Source organism: Hetaerina americana, unplaced genomic scaffold, assembly GCF_022747635.1.
Source record: "Hetaerina americana unplaced genomic scaffold, ioHetAmer1.1.p SCAF_11, whole genome shotgun sequence".
Classification (NCBI taxonomy): Eukaryota; Metazoa; Arthropoda; class Insecta; order Odonata; family Calopterygidae; genus Hetaerina; species Hetaerina americana.
In genome coordinates this window covers 31,161,308-31,178,394 of record NW_027286181.1, presented here as the reverse complement: position 1 = coordinate 31,178,394, position 17,087 = coordinate 31,161,308, and the positions used below count along the sequence as shown (strand labels likewise).

The 17,087-nt window shown below is 35.4% G+C and overlaps 1 protein-coding gene across 1 annotated transcript in view; it reads left to right on the top strand.

Moving 5' to 3' along the window:
- Positions 1-12,679, top strand: part of LOC139701116 (ionotropic receptor 25a-like) — a 44,472-nt gene extending 31,793 nt beyond the window's left edge. The window contains exons 14-16 of the mRNA XM_071599692.1: positions 5,946-6,067; positions 10,737-10,978; positions 12,293-12,679. Coding sequence (XP_071455793.1) covers positions 5,946-6,067; positions 10,737-10,978; positions 12,293-12,499 — 571 coding nt within the window. The 3' untranslated portion in view covers positions 12,500-12,679. The remainder of the gene's footprint in view (positions 1-5,945; positions 6,068-10,736; positions 10,979-12,292) is intronic.
- Positions 12,680-17,087: the final 4,408 nt, after the last annotated feature.

Below are 17,087 nucleotides of genomic sequence, written 5' to 3'. Positions count from 1 at the left end.
CAGATGTCATCAATTGTGACGCGCCGATCGTTCCTCACGAATTCGTCAACTGAGCTCACCAGTTGGTCTGTAATGACAGACGGTCTCCCCGAACGCTCATCGTCGTGTGTGTTCCCCCTCCCCATGTTGAAGTTGCGACACCACCGCCGAACAGACGACTCGTCCATTACATTGTCTCCATACACCTCCTTTAATTGGCGATGAATATCACATGGGCGAACGTTTCTTGCATTGAGGAATTTAATCACTGCCCTCACTTCACAACTGGCGGCGTTCTCAATTTTTTTAAACATTGTAAACAATCACAGAAACAACACAGGCAATGCTAGCGTCACGCAACTTGGCTCAGAGAAGGCAGACAAGCCACTGAAGCTATCTGACCTCGTCCAGCGGCTACTCGCGTCGTCAGCACTTCATGCGGCACGAACGGGTACTACTTTCCGGATGACCCTCGTATATATATATATATATATTATATATATAATATAATATATATATATAATATAATATATATAACCCTTGCAAGGGAAAACCAGCAGAAGCAGGACAGAAGACGCAGGAGAAGAAGACCAAATTAGTTAGAATAGGAACGTGGAATGTTAGGACAATGATGAGGACAGGGAAATTGGAGAATGTTAAGCGAGAGATGGAAAGGGGAAATATAGATATTTTAGGTCTATGCGAGGTGAGATGGAAAGATAGTGGGGATTACTGGAGTGGTAAGTATAGAATAATAAACAGCGGCGGAGACGAGAGCCAACGAGGGGTTGCCATAGTATTAAATGAAGAGGTAGGAAGAAGCGTAGTCAACATAGAGCAGATACTGATAGAATACTACTAGTAGAGATAAAAGCAGAACCGATGGACTTGGTTATTATACAGGTATACATGCCACCGAGCAACCACAAGGAAGAAGAGGTCGATAGGATATACGAACAGTTAGAGGACATAATCGCGTGTGTTCCTGCAGGGAAACATTTGATAGTGATGGGGGATTGGAATGCGACGGTAGGCGAAGGAAGAGATGGTGACGAGGTCGGGAACCACGGTTTAGGCACGAGGAATAAACCGCGGGGAGAAAGCAGTTGAGTTCTACAGGAGACAGGGGTTAGTCATCACCAACACTTGGTTTAGACACCACAAAATACGCAGATATACATGGAAAATGCCAGGTGACTCAGGAAGGTATCAGCTATATTATATCCTGGTTAGACACAGGTTTAGGAACAGTGTGATGAATTCGCACAGCTTCCCGGGAGCGGATGCGGACTCTGACCACAATTTAGTTGTTATGAAATGTAGGGTACGTTTCAAAAAGATAAGGCAGGGGCGGCGAGTTAGAAAATGGAATGTAGAAGCATTAAATGGTTTGAAAAGGAAGGAATACAAACAGGCGGTAGAGAAAATCATGGAGGATGGTAAAGAGCTAAGTACTATCGAAGAAAAATGAGAAAGGATCAAGAAAGGGTTGTCGAAAGCCGCAAAATACACTATTGGAACCGTTAACGCTAAAAGGACTAGGAAACCCTGGATCACGACGAGATGATTACAAAGATGAATGAGTGGCGAAAATAGAAGAATGTAAATACAGAATTAGGCAAAATTAAGTACAAAGAATTGAACAATAAATTGAGGCGGGCAACAAATAAAGCAAAAGAAGCATGGTGGAAGACGCCGTTCGAGGATATGGAAAGTCTGCAGAGGAAGGGTGAAATCGGTGCGCTGTACAGCAAAGTTAAATCTTTAGCGGGAATTAGGAAAGGGAGATCTATGCTAACAGTTAGAGATAAGGCGGGTAAGGTAATAGTTGACGCAGGAAAGATCCAAGAGAGATGGTAGGAATATATAGAAAAACTGTATAGTAAAGAGCTTAGACCAACAAAGTTAGACATAGAAAATGAACATGACGTAGATCAATGAACATAGCTTAGATCTAGGCATACTAGACAACGAGATAGAAAGCGCATTAAGGGAGATGAAACTAAATAAGGCCGTGGGGTCGGATAAAATTCCCGTGGAACTTTTAAATTGCCTATGAAAATGTGGGAGGAAGAGGCTATATGGGCTGAATCGTAGTATTTATGAGGAAGGAATCTGGCCGGAAGACTTTGTGAGATCAGTTTTAGTTCCTATTCCGAAAAAGGTAAAGGCTACATCATGTGAGGACTACAGGACAATAAGTTTGATATCCCACGCAGCTAAAGTTGTTCTCAGGATCATAAACAAAAGGATAGAGAGTAGGGCAAATGATTACTTAGGGGATGATCAGTTTGGGTTTAGGAAGGGGAGAGGTACGCGTGATGCCATTGCAGTAATGAGATTATTAATTGACAACCAGGAGGTATTTGCCTGTTTCGTAGATTTCGAAAAAGCGTTTGATAGAGTGAATTGGGAAAAACTAATGAGTATATTGCAGAAAATAGGAATAGATGGAGGGAAAGGAGGCTAATCCGCAACCTGTACATGTCTCAGACTTCTCAGGTGCGGGTGGGAAACGGGGAGACCGGATGGGCAGTGTTTGGAAGGGGTGGAAGGCAGGGTTGCCCATTATCACCGTTGCTTACGAAAAGTGAAGAGTCAGGCGTGATGTTGTGGAATCGAAACATAATAAAAACTTCTTTGCAATTTTCCACAGTTAAAACTTGATTTCCGACCATGGTTTCGATACACTGTATCATCATCAGGTGAGGAAAAGTACACGGAGAAGGGATATATATATATATATATATATATATATATATATATATATATATATATATATATATATATATATATATATATCCCTTCTCCGTGTACTTTTCCTCACCTGATGATGATACAGTGTATCGAAACCATGGTCGGAAATCAAGTTTTAACGTTTTAAGTTATATATATATATATATATATATATATATATATATATATATATATATATATATCCCTTCTCCGTGTACTTTTCCTCACCTGATGATGATACAGTGTATCGAAACCATGGTCGGAAATCAAGTTTTAACTGTGGAAAATTGCAACGAAGTTTTTATTATTATCACCGTTGCTGTTCACCCTGTAGGCAGAGGAAATGATCAAAGAGGCATGGGAAACACTGGAGGTAGGAATGAAAGTGGGTGGGGAATTCGTAAAATCAGTTAGGTTTGCTGATGACCAAGCTTTAGTTTGTCAGTCAGCCAAGGGGTTGCAAGCATTGCTGGGTGATTTGGAAATTCAGTGCGACAGGTATGGGATGAGAACCAATATCAATAAAACAAAGGTTATGCGATTTTCTAGATAGAAAAAGTCTAAGCTTAACGTTAAAATATTAGGGCAAAAACTAGGGCAGGTAGAACTGTTTACGTTTCTCGGTAGTGTTTTGGACCAACATGGTCAAAGTAGTAAGGACGTAAGGAGAAGAATTGCGCTAGGGAAAGAGGCTTTCACAAGGAGGAGGGAGTTGATGACGGGGACCTTGAGTAAGGATGTTAAGAAAAGACTCGTAAAAACTTTGATATGGAGCGTTGCTATGTACGGTGCGGAAACGTGGTCATTGAAGCAGGAGGATAGACGTAGATTGGAGGCTTTTGAAATGTGGGTGTGGAGAAGAATGGAGAAGGTGAACTGGACAGAGAAGAAAACAAATGAGGAAGTACTTCGTATGGTGGGCGAAGAGAGGGGTTTGTTGGGAGCAATCCTATGGAGGCAGGAAAAGTGGCTGAAGGGGGTATTGACCGGCAGCGGGATGTTGAAGACTGTAATAGAGGGGAGAATGTTAGGCAAACGAGGAAAGGGAAGGAACAGGATAGGGATGTTGGAGGGGATGAAAGGAGGAAGAAAGTACTAAGAGCTGAAGAGGGACCTGATGTAAAGTAGGATGTTGTGTTTTGCTAGGGGCCAAAAATTATTTTATTAGTAATTATGTCCATCCAAAAACCTACCTTAACTGGTAGATTACCTAATAATATATATATATATATATATATATATATATATATATATATATATATATATATATATATATATATATATATATATATATATATACACCTCGCACGTGTACACCAGAACATACTATACATACACACACGTACATATATTCACACACACACTCACAATTAAAAAAATATATATATATATATATGTTTAAGTGTGTATATATATATATGTTTAAGTGTGTATATATATATATATATGTTTAAGTGTATATATATATATATATATATATATATATATATATATATATATATGTGTGTATATATATATATACTACCTTGATCAAAAAGTTCCCGGAATAACCACCGTGTGGCGCTCCCATCGTTCCGATTTGAGTTCTGTTTTTTTTGTTAAATTGGTACATCTGTTGTTGATATTCCCTTTAAATCTTAGTGTCATAACTTGACATTTGCAAAAGTTACGTAGCCAAGAGTACATCTATCTCTGTGTGTGTTGGCGATTTTTTACAATTGCAGAAATGGATTTAAATTTGCAACAACGAACTTGTATTAAATTTTGCGTAAAAAACGGATTTAGTGGCGCACGGACGTTGGAAATGTTGGAAAAGTGTTTCGGCAACGATTCTCTAAAAAAACGGTCGTTTACCAGTGGCACGAGCGGTTCAGAAGTGGTCGTGAGTCAATCGAAGGTGATGAACGCAGTGGCAGACCATCGACATCGAAAGTCGGTGAAAAAATTGATAAAGTAAAAGAAATGTTGGTCAATAACCGCAAATTAACCATCAGAGAAATAGCGGAGGACTTGAACATTGCCTATGGATCCGCCCAAGACATTGTGGTTAATGATTTGGGTTTCCGTCGTGTAGCAGCAAAGTTGGTGCCAAAAGACCTCAATTTCATGCAAAAAAGAGACCGTGTTGACGTCGCAAAAGACATGATTTGCGAGGCTGAATCCGATCCCACATTCATCAAAAGGATCATTACTGGAGACGAGACGTGGGTTTATGAGTACGACACGCAATCCAGACATCAGGCAAGTGAATGGCGTTCACCAAATGAGCCGAGACCAAAAAAACCACGTCGTTTTCAGTCAAAAAAGAAGGCAATGCTGACGGTTTTCATGGATTACAACGGTGTAGTGCATCATGAATTTTTGCCAGAAGGCCAGACAGTAAACAAAGAGTATTATTTGGGCGTTATGAGACGTTTGCGTGAAGCAATTCGCCGAAAGAGACCAGAAATGTGGGCAGAAAACTCGTGGATTTTGCACCATGATAACGCACCGTCGCACAGTGCTATCATTATTCGTAATTTTTTGACGAAAAATGCAACAAATACCATCCAACAGCCACCGAATTCACCTGATTTGGCTCCCTGTGACTTATTTCTGTTCAATCGAGTTAAAAAACCATTACGGGGAACGCGTTTTAGTAGCCGAGAGGAAGTAATGGAAAAATCGCAGGAAGCACTGATGGACATACCGAAAACCGAATATAAAAAATGTTTCGAGGATTGGATCAAGCGCTGGCATAAGTGTGTTGCAGTCGATGGGGATTACTTTGAAGGGGACAATATAGATTTAGATGAATAAACTTGTATTTTTAATTTTCTGAATAAATTCCGGGAAATTTTTGATCAAGGTAGTACACACACACACACACACGAGGGTCATCCGGAAAGTAGTACCCGTTCGTGAAATAAAGACACAAAAGTAAATATTCAGATACTGGAACTTCAGGATACTGGATACTATACTTCAGTGTACCATACTGGAAGTATATTGAAAGACTATTCAAGACTTTCAATTGAAACAATTTTCTCTATGTCTAACGTAAAACACTGATTTAGTGGAGTCTGATAACTGTTAGCGTAAAGCTTCCTTTAAGAGTAACAATTTTGGAATGATATAGCTTACAAGTTTGAAATGACGCCATCGAGTAGTATGGGAATTGAATGATATCAACTGGGTTGACGGATTACATTATTAACTATATTTTTATATTATTGTTCTTTACTTTTCAGAATTCTTGACCTACAAAAAGATCGCTTCTTTGAGGGAATCACGAGAAAATATTGGAACTCATCGGCAAAAGGAGAATGCCCAAATACAGACGACACGGAGGGAATAACGTTGGAGAGTCTTGGTAATATATTAAATTGTTAAACTCGTAACTTGATATATTTTAGGATTCTTATCACCATAAAAGATTAATAAAATTACACTTTATATCCCAACTCTGGAACAAACATGACGGAGCAAGGATTAGAAGACAAACCTGGGATTTTATTGTACAAAGATTGAAAGCATGAGCTCATAGTAATTCAAATCCTAATATGAAATAAATATTGAAAGGCTTTAATTGGAAAAAATTGTTACATCTAAGGGGTCTAGTTTTCTTTCCAGTCTTTACATTGAAATTATTACGGGCAAAATTCAAACGATTTCCGATTCCAAATTTTTATGCACAAAAATATTTTTTTTTCAAATAATTTTTCAATAGTGCCTTTCTTAAGCTTTTTTCTATTTTGAATATTATATATTTTATTCATTTCTCTCGATAAAATCGGTCCTAAAACTATAATTTGTAAGTAAGAACAGCATTATTTAAGTTTAAGGTTGCCGCGGGAGATGCGAAAGGGAAAACCAAAGTACAAAATGTTTCAAAAAACGAAGTTTCACACTAATTTCCAATATTTTACCAGTAAAAATACTATTGTTCCTTTTTGTCCTACCCCATCCGAGGTGGTATTTAATAAGTTTCCTATTCCTGCTCTTATCCTAATTTAAATAGACTTTATATAAAATTTGAAATGGTAATTTCATTTCGCACGCAAATGTCAGCTAGAGAAGAGAAGATATGGTCAGATCGCGAAATCAAACTCGTGAATAGCAGAGAAATGATTAAATTGGCCATCTTTTTTAATTAAAGGTGGACGAAAGATAAGCTCATGAACACGCCCCGTTATACATAACTACGCTTAGTCACTTCATTCTCAACTTCTTATTAATTTCACTCTTTTTTTTAATCACCAAGACTACCATTACGCCAGTATTCTACACAGCTGGCATCGCTCAGCCAAGAGTGGCAATGACCTTGTCTTGACTTTCACTCGGCATAAAAAAAATTTCACACCGGAAATCCTCGGGTTCTGACCGTGATGTACAATCTCTTTGGTCGCAAAAACTATGTCATTGCATACAGACATTTCACTTATATGCTCTTGAAGAAAATACGGACTTGTGACATGCGGCCGTTTGGCCGGGTTGGACTCGGAGGAGACGTAACTCCAAAAAGTGTTCAAACCTCAATTCTTTATTAAATTATGAGCCAACTTCTTGCTTACAATCTGGCATTTGAACAATTTGCCCCGATATTTGCGCAATGAGTACATGACGGCGTGATTAACCGCAAAAAAATCCAAAAATGTACTTGATTTCACAGACACATTGCATAAAAAATTGTTCCAAGGGCACAGCTCCGAGATACATTCCATAGAGTTAATTTCGTAGGTATTTTAGACTGCTTAGGTGATATTTAAAGAAGGGATAACGAACGCAAAGAATGAAGGAGTGGCATCGCTATATATTTGCTAATTTCCTTCGCGTGGCCCAACGCTGTAACATCCTTGCTATTCAATATACCCAGTGATATATTTTAACCAATTGATGTCTCGACAGAGGATATCGGAGATTGAGAATCTGGGGAGAGATTAAGGTAGGGAAAGGGGGTCCCGAGGGTAAGAAAGGGGTTAAGATAAGCCACGCGGATGAGGCATTGGGTTAAAAGAAGGTCAACTCTCAGGATACATCAAGGGAGGGTGAAGTGAAGTTCAGGGTAAGGCGGGATAGAGGCATTGAAAAGTGATGACAGTTATAACGCATTCAATGAAGTCAGGTGGTCTGGTCAGTAGATGTTAAAATAAAGTAGGGATGATATATTTGTGTAACTTCTAAACCAATCTTAAATGGTAGACTCGCAAATAATAATCGAAAATCAACTTCGAGGGCAACTCGCCCACTAAATGACTGGACATTATTATTATTCGTATATTCTTGGAGAAGTTAATTAGTCTAGCTCACTCTCTTTATAATTAAGGGGCAAACATTCAAAATTCTCTTATAACTGAGCAACAATTAATTTCGTTCTGAAACAATTCTCGAAAAATAACGCATCTATATTGTAAGCTATTTTAATTCTCTGGCTAAAATGTTTCCGTCCTCAATAAATACCAATGTGATGAGAAAAACTGGTACGTACCTATGTACTCGTCAAAAGTGTATAGTTCTCATTTTCGAGAGAAAATAATATATATTGTCAGCGAAAAAATGTGAAATGGAAACTATGACATTTATTTTGTACAAAAATAATTCAAATATATGCCCTTTAATTCTTAAAACGATTTCTTTTGGGAATGATCTGAAATGTTCTGCAAGACGACTGTCGCAATAAACAATATTTTTTGATAGCTGGGACAATATTATTAGTAGTCCACCAGCTTGGTTAGATTTTCAAGGAGCTCGGGTATTCCGCATTACTATCCTTCTAAGGCCTGCCCAGCACGATACTTAATACACTCAAGCCTAGTATTATATATCACAATAAATTTTTTTTAGCTCCGAATACATTAGCCCTACCTAAATTCCATCAAAAATGCCTATTCTTTCCTCACTTTCCCCCCTCTTTCTTAACTTTCTCTCTATTGCAGTCTTCAGTATCCCATTGCCTTTCATTACCTTCCGCATTCACTTGTACTGTCTTTTTCGAATTTCTCTTAGCCACCTTATCCCACCCCTCATTTACTTGTTTGTTTTCCTTTCCTTCCATTTTATTTTCTCCGTTCTTCTCCGCCATTATATATCGGGACCCGCCAATCTATATTCATTCCCTTGCCTTAAGAACTCAATTTTAGTGCCATATAAAACTAAGCGACGTTTCGAAATTTCCTCTGATGTTTTCTTTTCCCATATTCCTTGTCATCAACCGACTCCTTTTTGTGAAAGTCTTTCCCTAATGCATTTCCTCTTTTAATGTCTTCACTACTTTGCCCATTTCATTCTAAAACTCTCCCTAAATAGATGATCTATTCGACGTGCTTTAATTTATTACCTGTACATTAATTTCCTTGAATATTAGCCTTTTTATTTCTTGAGAATCTCATTATCTTCGTTTTCCGATGACTGATTCTCATCTCATACCAACCACGCTCCTTCTGTATGATGAACTAAACAATTGGTGCAATCATTTGGTTATCTAATCAATGCTTAAATTGCATAATTACCCGAAATTCTTAATTACTTCCAAATCTACTTCTTCTCCCAGCCCTTTCCAACTTGTCTGGCCATTTCCTCCGTATTCAAGTTGAAAAGTACGGGAAATGATGGACGACCCTGTCTCACCCCATAACTAGCACTACCCATCTTTCTTCTCCATTAGCTATCTACAATTATGCAGTCTGATAATCAGACACAACATTAATGGCGTCATTACTACTCATATATCTAAATATTTAAATAATGTTCAATTGACTGTCCAATATAAAATATATTTGTATGAAATATCAGTGACTAAATACAACAGAAACGCTAAGGACCAATACTTTAAAATCGATAACATTGAATTAAAATCCATAGGTTTGCAAGTCGAGAAACCGACTTCCTGACGGTCCTGTATCTGGCGTCTCGCCTTGGGAACTGATTGAAAAATCAGTTCCCAAGCATGAAGGTACAGAAACGATCGAGTAAGATTATGTGTTATGCAACACGTCACGCTTGAATGCACCACCAACGTGCCTAACATTATGGATACGATTTTTTATGAATTCCAGTCCTCCACGACAATTAAAAAAGTGTTCGTTCCCTATGCTCCCTGGCATCTAAGGACAGTAACTACCTGTATCATATAATGCATCCATATGAAGAACATAATTCAATTCAAGAGGACTAAAATTATAAACTTTGCAGTAAGACTCTCAAATTCAATTACCATTCATAGTCATCTTCTCTGCAGAGAGGATCCCTTAGTGTACAATAAATATTACTTGTGGGCACGCGATTTTGCAGTACTTTAGACAAATGCATCGAATTTCGTAGTAGTAATTTATTGCACGGTATTGCGCAGTTTACCCCAATGATTAAATCATTGGAGTGTTAAATTATTTCCAACGTTTTTGACTCTCATTATTTAGGAGTCTGTAAATGTGAGTATATCAGTTTTTTTAATTATTAAGTTCGCTCCGAATTATGTAATACACCATCAGTGAAAAATTGTCTCTTACATTTATCCCAAGTGTTTAGATTATTTTTAGCTTAATTTATTTTTAGTATTACGTGTTTGCTGTCCTTTTTTTATAGAAAAAATAAGTTGCCATTTTTTAATGCATTTATTGTATTTTCGCATCTACGGAGGATGTCTATAATGTCTTAAAATATGTTTCTATGTTATTTCAGTGCGACCATACCTATAACCATACCAACCAATTTCAATGCAACTATACCAATTGACCAAAGTAACTCAACTTTTTTAAGACAATAATAAAATATAATAAATAATATTTTATTATATGGAATAAAAAAATCAAGTGCTTGTTCCTGAATTCTCCACAAATAACTAGCTCTCAATATCAAAGCACCATAGAGTCAAGATTATTTCCTCTTTTCTCTTGCCAATTGCGAAAATAAGCTCCATTGCAAAACTTTACAGTCCATTAAGAAATGAACTAGGAATAATATTTACCATAAATAAAGATTTCCGTTTATAACTTCTTTTATGTGGTCTTGAAAGAAGATGAAACCTGTATTTTCAATTACTCTAGGTGGTGTCTTCATTGCAACATTATTTGGATTGGCCTTGGCCATGGTTACATTGGCAGGTGAGATATTTTATTATAAGAGAAAGAGAACGCTTGCTCAGAAGACTTTGGAGCAAGCCGGATGGGTTACAAAACAGGGAGATGCTAAGAAAGTAAAAGTTAAAAACGACAAAGGTGGCTCGAAGACTAAAGTTTTGGGACAGCTGTGGAAAGAGAGAGCTGCATCAAAGCACAGAAAGAGAAAGGTCAGTAAACACAACCAACACTTCCAATTGAAACGTATAATCACTCATTGATTTTTTTCTAGTCATGTGTGATTATTTTTTGACATTTTCTTAATCATCCAAAAGCTATGAATTCACATTAGCACCATAACAGACGTGAATTGTTTAACAAAGGATCTTGTGCTCTCCATCTGTCTAACTATAATTAAAATTACCTCATTACATTAATTGTGCAACTGATTTATACTAAGCATGTAACTGCATTCTATTGAGTATTATTAAAATTTCTCAAATACATTATTGAATTAGGACGATTCCTAGAGAAAAATAATTCCTATATTTATATTAGTGTTATATAAGTGTTTAAAAATACACTGTCGTTAACCTCTTTCACTTCTTAATGACCATCAAAGTAATGACAAAAATTAGCCACTAACGCAGAATTTGCATTTAAAGTAGAGCTCCCTCTGGGAAATGGCATTCTCTAGTTACTGTCCTTTAATTACATAAGTTTCTTTGAGAGAGGAACGAAGGTGTCATTATTTAAGTTTCCTTTCATGGGATTCATTTTGAATCTGGCTTATTTCTGCATTATTTTAGCCATTAGTCAATGAAGAAAAAATTACATCAATCCTTATTCATCAAAGAAGACATTGTGTCAACATAAATGATAAACTCTCATTTCAGAATAATATACTTAAACATCTACCAACCGATAAAAGAATTTTGAAAAGTTGCTTAATTCCACTTTATGTATATTAATTCCAAAAAATATTTTTAAATCTCTCCAATAGCAGTATATTTCAAGGCAAACACATTCACAAACTAATTAGTAATTTAGTGAAAAATGTTTCTTTATACCATTGATACAATTCATTCTTTTTTTTTAGAAAAATGTGTCTGTTTGATATTAATGATAGTGTCAATAATTACAAAAGAGGATGAGGAAGGTTAAGATATTTGGATATTTATAAAGGAAGGGGTAAAGAAGTCAAAAATTACCTTAGGTAATTAAAAGGGTGGACCTCTGATAGAGATGGACATTTTTGTCATCCATGTAAAATTTATCTAATTAATCAGTTTAGAAGGAAATCAATAAATCACTGAGCTTACTTTAGTCAACAGATCCTCATAAGGACCCCAAGTACCTTAAAACCACTTATATCTAAACTTATAGAGGCCCGCATGTGATTTTCTCTCTATAAACAAGTTTAATTTGGCAATAATACTAAAAATAGACTACTGCTCTAGTTCCCTGACTCAGTATAATAATTATTAATATATTCATATAAAGGTCCCATATGTTTTAGTTAAATTCATTAATTTCCTTTACAGAGAAGTGTTGCTCCAGCTCCTGCAATATCCATCATTAACCAAAAAACTGAGAAACCAGACAAATTAGATTATGATTTTAGCCATGGTAATTATGTTCAACCAGCACGAAATCGACTCACTCAAATTTCAAATGAGCCTGTCTTTCAGGATTACTATGATAGAAGACAAAATAGAAATCTATATAATTCAAATAATTATTTTTGGTAAGAGCACTAAGGGCATTCTTATCTATTGTATAATTAAACTATAGTTACATATAGTAAATAATCATAGACTATGTATATTCTGCTTACCAATGACTGTGTAGGAAAACTATGTTTGCTTAAGAGTAATTGAAGAATAAGGTTTATTCTATGTAATAAGAGTTGTTATTTAGATCTCAATAAAAAAATGATCATAATCTTTTAAGTTAATGTTTTCTACCCTTTAAATGCTATGTACCACCATAATTAATGCATAACACTAATTTTTACTTTAGAAAGATCAAGAAGATAGGTATGCCGGAGTCAATTCAATTCAAAAGGTGTTTTATTTGTCCAAGCAGTTGTACATAGTTTTATCAGTAACAATGATTACAGTAACATTTTTATAAATTATAACAATACAACTGACAAGGAAGCCCTGCTATAGGCAATATGCCTCTTCAGGGCAGCCAGAGACAAATAATGCTGACAACTTTCATATGAATTTCAGACTGTGGTCAGGTCAGAGGCTGAAAAGAATAGGGTGTGAATGGAAGTGCTGGGAGAGTTGCTATAGGTATAATAATTCATCATTTGCTCTAAGTGGGGATGCATATCCAGGTCCAAAATTCATATAAAATCCATTAAAAGCATTCCACCACTTTTAAGTAAATAATAAAATCAATAAATATTTGAAAGAAGCACATTGTGATTTACAGGATGGTACCTCAATTTAGCTTTCCCTTGGATTGATCATTTAAGTAAACTTTGTTCAGAAATAAGCCCTTCAAGAAATGCATTTAATATTTATTTGTATGAGTATTAGTTTACTGGCTTACGGTATGATTTTGAAGAGTCTTGATGTTACAGACTACTAATCTTAACTACCCTGGTATAAAATGTCCTTACACCATAGACTACATAAATCATTCTTTAGCTCTACATACTCTCTACCATTCATAATCACAGCCAAAAATTCACTCAGTAATGAACTTCTAAATGCTGCAATATGGTCAAACAATGTGGCTTGGACCTGTTTAGATTTATCAGAAATAAGATTGATATTTCTAGCTCAAGTTGAATAAATTCCAAAGTATTCAACGGATAGTGTACCAACAGTTTTACACTTAAATATCCAGATTATTAAAAATTAGCTATTGGAGTTAGAATTAATTATTACTGAAAAGAAGCCAAGTTTTGAGTATTAATGTAAACATTGGATGCAAAAATATGAAGTGAGACTAGTTAATATCCCTGGGTATGAACTCTTGGGAATCTTTTGCCACTCAATATACAAAAATTTTAGTGTATTAATTCTCACAAGGCAGCCGCTAGTAAACAATGTCAGCAAATAAAGCATACTATATTTCACAGAATTACATTTGATTAAAGAAAGAATTTTTAAATATTTGGATGATGGATATGAAATAAAGCCAATCTCTCATTTTCATAGCATCAGTGTATTTATCTCCTTCCCAAATTTTGTCAAATTCCTGATAAAAAATTGAACTCTCTCCTCGGTAGAATGTTTAATCCTTCCCATAATCAATGTTTCATAATGACAGGTGACTTAAATCGAAGCATTTTGCCAAATTTAGGTGCAGGAAGTGAATTTATGTCTATATAAAATTGTAATAAATTGTGCACAACAAATATATGTCCACTCACATCACAGCAAGTTCTCAAACATGCATAGATATTATTTAAATGAAACTTGAGAAACCATCTACAACAGCAAAAATACTTGCCTCTTCCGTATCCAATCACCACTGTCTGCAACCTATAAACTAAGCCAAGTATATTACCCAACATACACTCTAACAAGAAATTATTCTGAAGAAAATCACCTTAATTTTGCTAAACAGCTAGGAATTTTACCCTAAATTTTTCTTAACATTTTAACGTGGTTTGAGGAACATTCTTATCTGCAATCCTTCAGAAACTTTACCCTTGTAATCATTTCTCAAACTTTTTTCCATTAATAAAATTGAACAGCCATGATCCCAACCTACATGACAATACATTTACCCAGTATCAAATGGCTGAAATGTAAAAAAGACTTTTCAATCATTCCTTACCGCATTTAAATTCAAATTGAAATCCTCAGATTTTGTCCAATATTATCTTCAAAACTCTTTAAATCAGCATATTACCAAAGGATATCCAAAGAATACTCAAAAGACTAATTGCTTGTGAAATTAGTCCATAGAGCTATATTTCTTACTCTCCATCCACTCCCCAATATGAAAAGGTATGATGCATTTTTCCAATCATCTGGCAAAAATAAATTTATCAAAATTTAGTTGAGCAATTCACGCATAAGATTGACAAGTAACTGGCTTATAACTTACTGAAAAAATGTATGACAATTGAGATTTTCTTGGTTCAATGATAGTTCTAGAATTTTCACTGCTTTGAATCCACACCCTTCTACTATCCCCATCAACTGTGCTCTGTCTTTTATTTGTTTCTATCCTTTTCCCCTATACCTATACGAATGTATGAATATATTTTTGTCTTTTGGTGGATTTTCGTACTTGCATATATAGTTGGCCAAAATGGCTAATTTCCAACTTCTGGCTATGCATGTCTTTAAATGCACCATACCAACTCTTAATGACAAGGTATGACTGCTTTCCTCTTCCCTCTTGTCATTTTCTTCCATTTTTCTGATATGGATGAAATAGATCTTGAGAACCATACCTTGGTCCAAGAATCTGGGCATTAAGTTGCATAAACCTCAATGTAAACTCACACCTTTCTACCTTCCCCACTACCTTGTGTTGTTTGTAGTGTTTTTTTTTTCCTTTTCCCATTAACTGTTTATATGTATGTGCATGATTAAATTTTATACTTATAGTTTTTTTGCAATCTATTTAACAAGAAAAATTAACAAATGCATGCATTGCACTTCTTAACTACAAATAGGAAATAAAGGGCAGGACATCGAGATGCAGGGGTTATGAAAATGGAAAAAGTAAATATCTACTGTAATAAATACTAATTGTGAGAAGATCAAAAGCTAAACACAGAAAATGGAATGCAACTACTTCTATTCTTATATTTGATATAGTAAATTTTGGCATTATCCTTTGTATAATCACTTATTTTGATAATATTTTGAAGATTTTACCAGTCAGAAGTCAATTCTGGCATAACAAAATTCTTTGTTTTAAAATTAAAAGATATTTGCATGTGATTGAAAATAAACATAAAGATTATCTTTATTTTAATCCTGCATGAATTAATAAATAATGATAACAATTCTTATGTCAATGGGTTGTTTTGCATCATGTCACATTCAAACTAAATAACATTGAACAATTTGGTTTAACTCAATTATTTCACCAGTTAAAGTTTAAGCAAGATAATTAAACATCTGCTGACAGATAACAGATGACTCTACTACAGTGGTAATCAGACCAGTGGCAGTGGCCTGCCCATTTTTCGGCCTTATTCCAGGCCATCTGCAAGAGGGTTACCAACTAAAGAACCCAACAGACCACCCACCTCCAAAATGAGGAGGTGGGAGGGATGTAGCATCTTCATGGGAAAGGATCCAATTTTGCTTCAAACTGAATCTCAAAAGAAGTTGAGTTTTCTGTGATCTTATCCTGTTGAATACTGCATACCTCAGCTATGGCACCTAGAAGGTGTTGAATGTTGGGCTGTGACTCAAGAGGAGGAAAACAGGTGAACTTTCTGATGGTAATTTAGAGGTAAGTAAGTTGTATAATGAGATTCATGCCTAGTGAACTCATGTGCACATGTTGCCAGTCAAGTATGGAATCAATTTCAGCTTTAATAATAATCAAAAGTTATTTCATGGGTAGAAGTACAGATAAACACACACAATACATACATACACATATAAATAAATAAATAAATAAATAAATAAATATATATATATATATATATATATATATATATATATATATATATATATATATATATATATATATATATAACCTTAACACAGTAATCAACCCGAAGGTTGGTTTGGTAGGTGATGGTAAAGTTCACTCAGTACTAAGCCCGATGGCGTGTGAAATTCACATATAAGGGTAGGGGGGCCAGTTCCTTTCCTTGTGCCAGTAATGGTTTCCCAGGAAGATCTGGTACCTGAAAAATCACATATGTAGCTAGGGTGGAGCTGTAGGTGACAGAGACCAGAAACCCGGAAATCGAACCCGGGACCCTCCAGTCAGCAGTCCAACGCTCTACCCCTGGACTTCTGTACACCCTTGGACCCACACATAATTGTGCAATTGTATATATATATATATATATATATATATATATATATATATATATATATATATATATATATATATATATATATACATAAATATTAGCAGATTTGGAGTGTCACTTGTTTTTGTTAAGTTGTCCATGTGATTTTAATGAGCTTTGAAAAAGTTAATCAATTCATCCTGCAGCCTTTTTTATGGTATAATGGTTCAAAATTGATTTTATAATTATTTACTTCCGTTGCTATTATAATCTGATAAGCAATAATAGCTTTGTGTTTGATGAATGTAACATATTTAATTTATGGAGGGCCTTTTACCTCACATAGGTTAATTTGTCCCCAGCATCATTCCAGAATATAC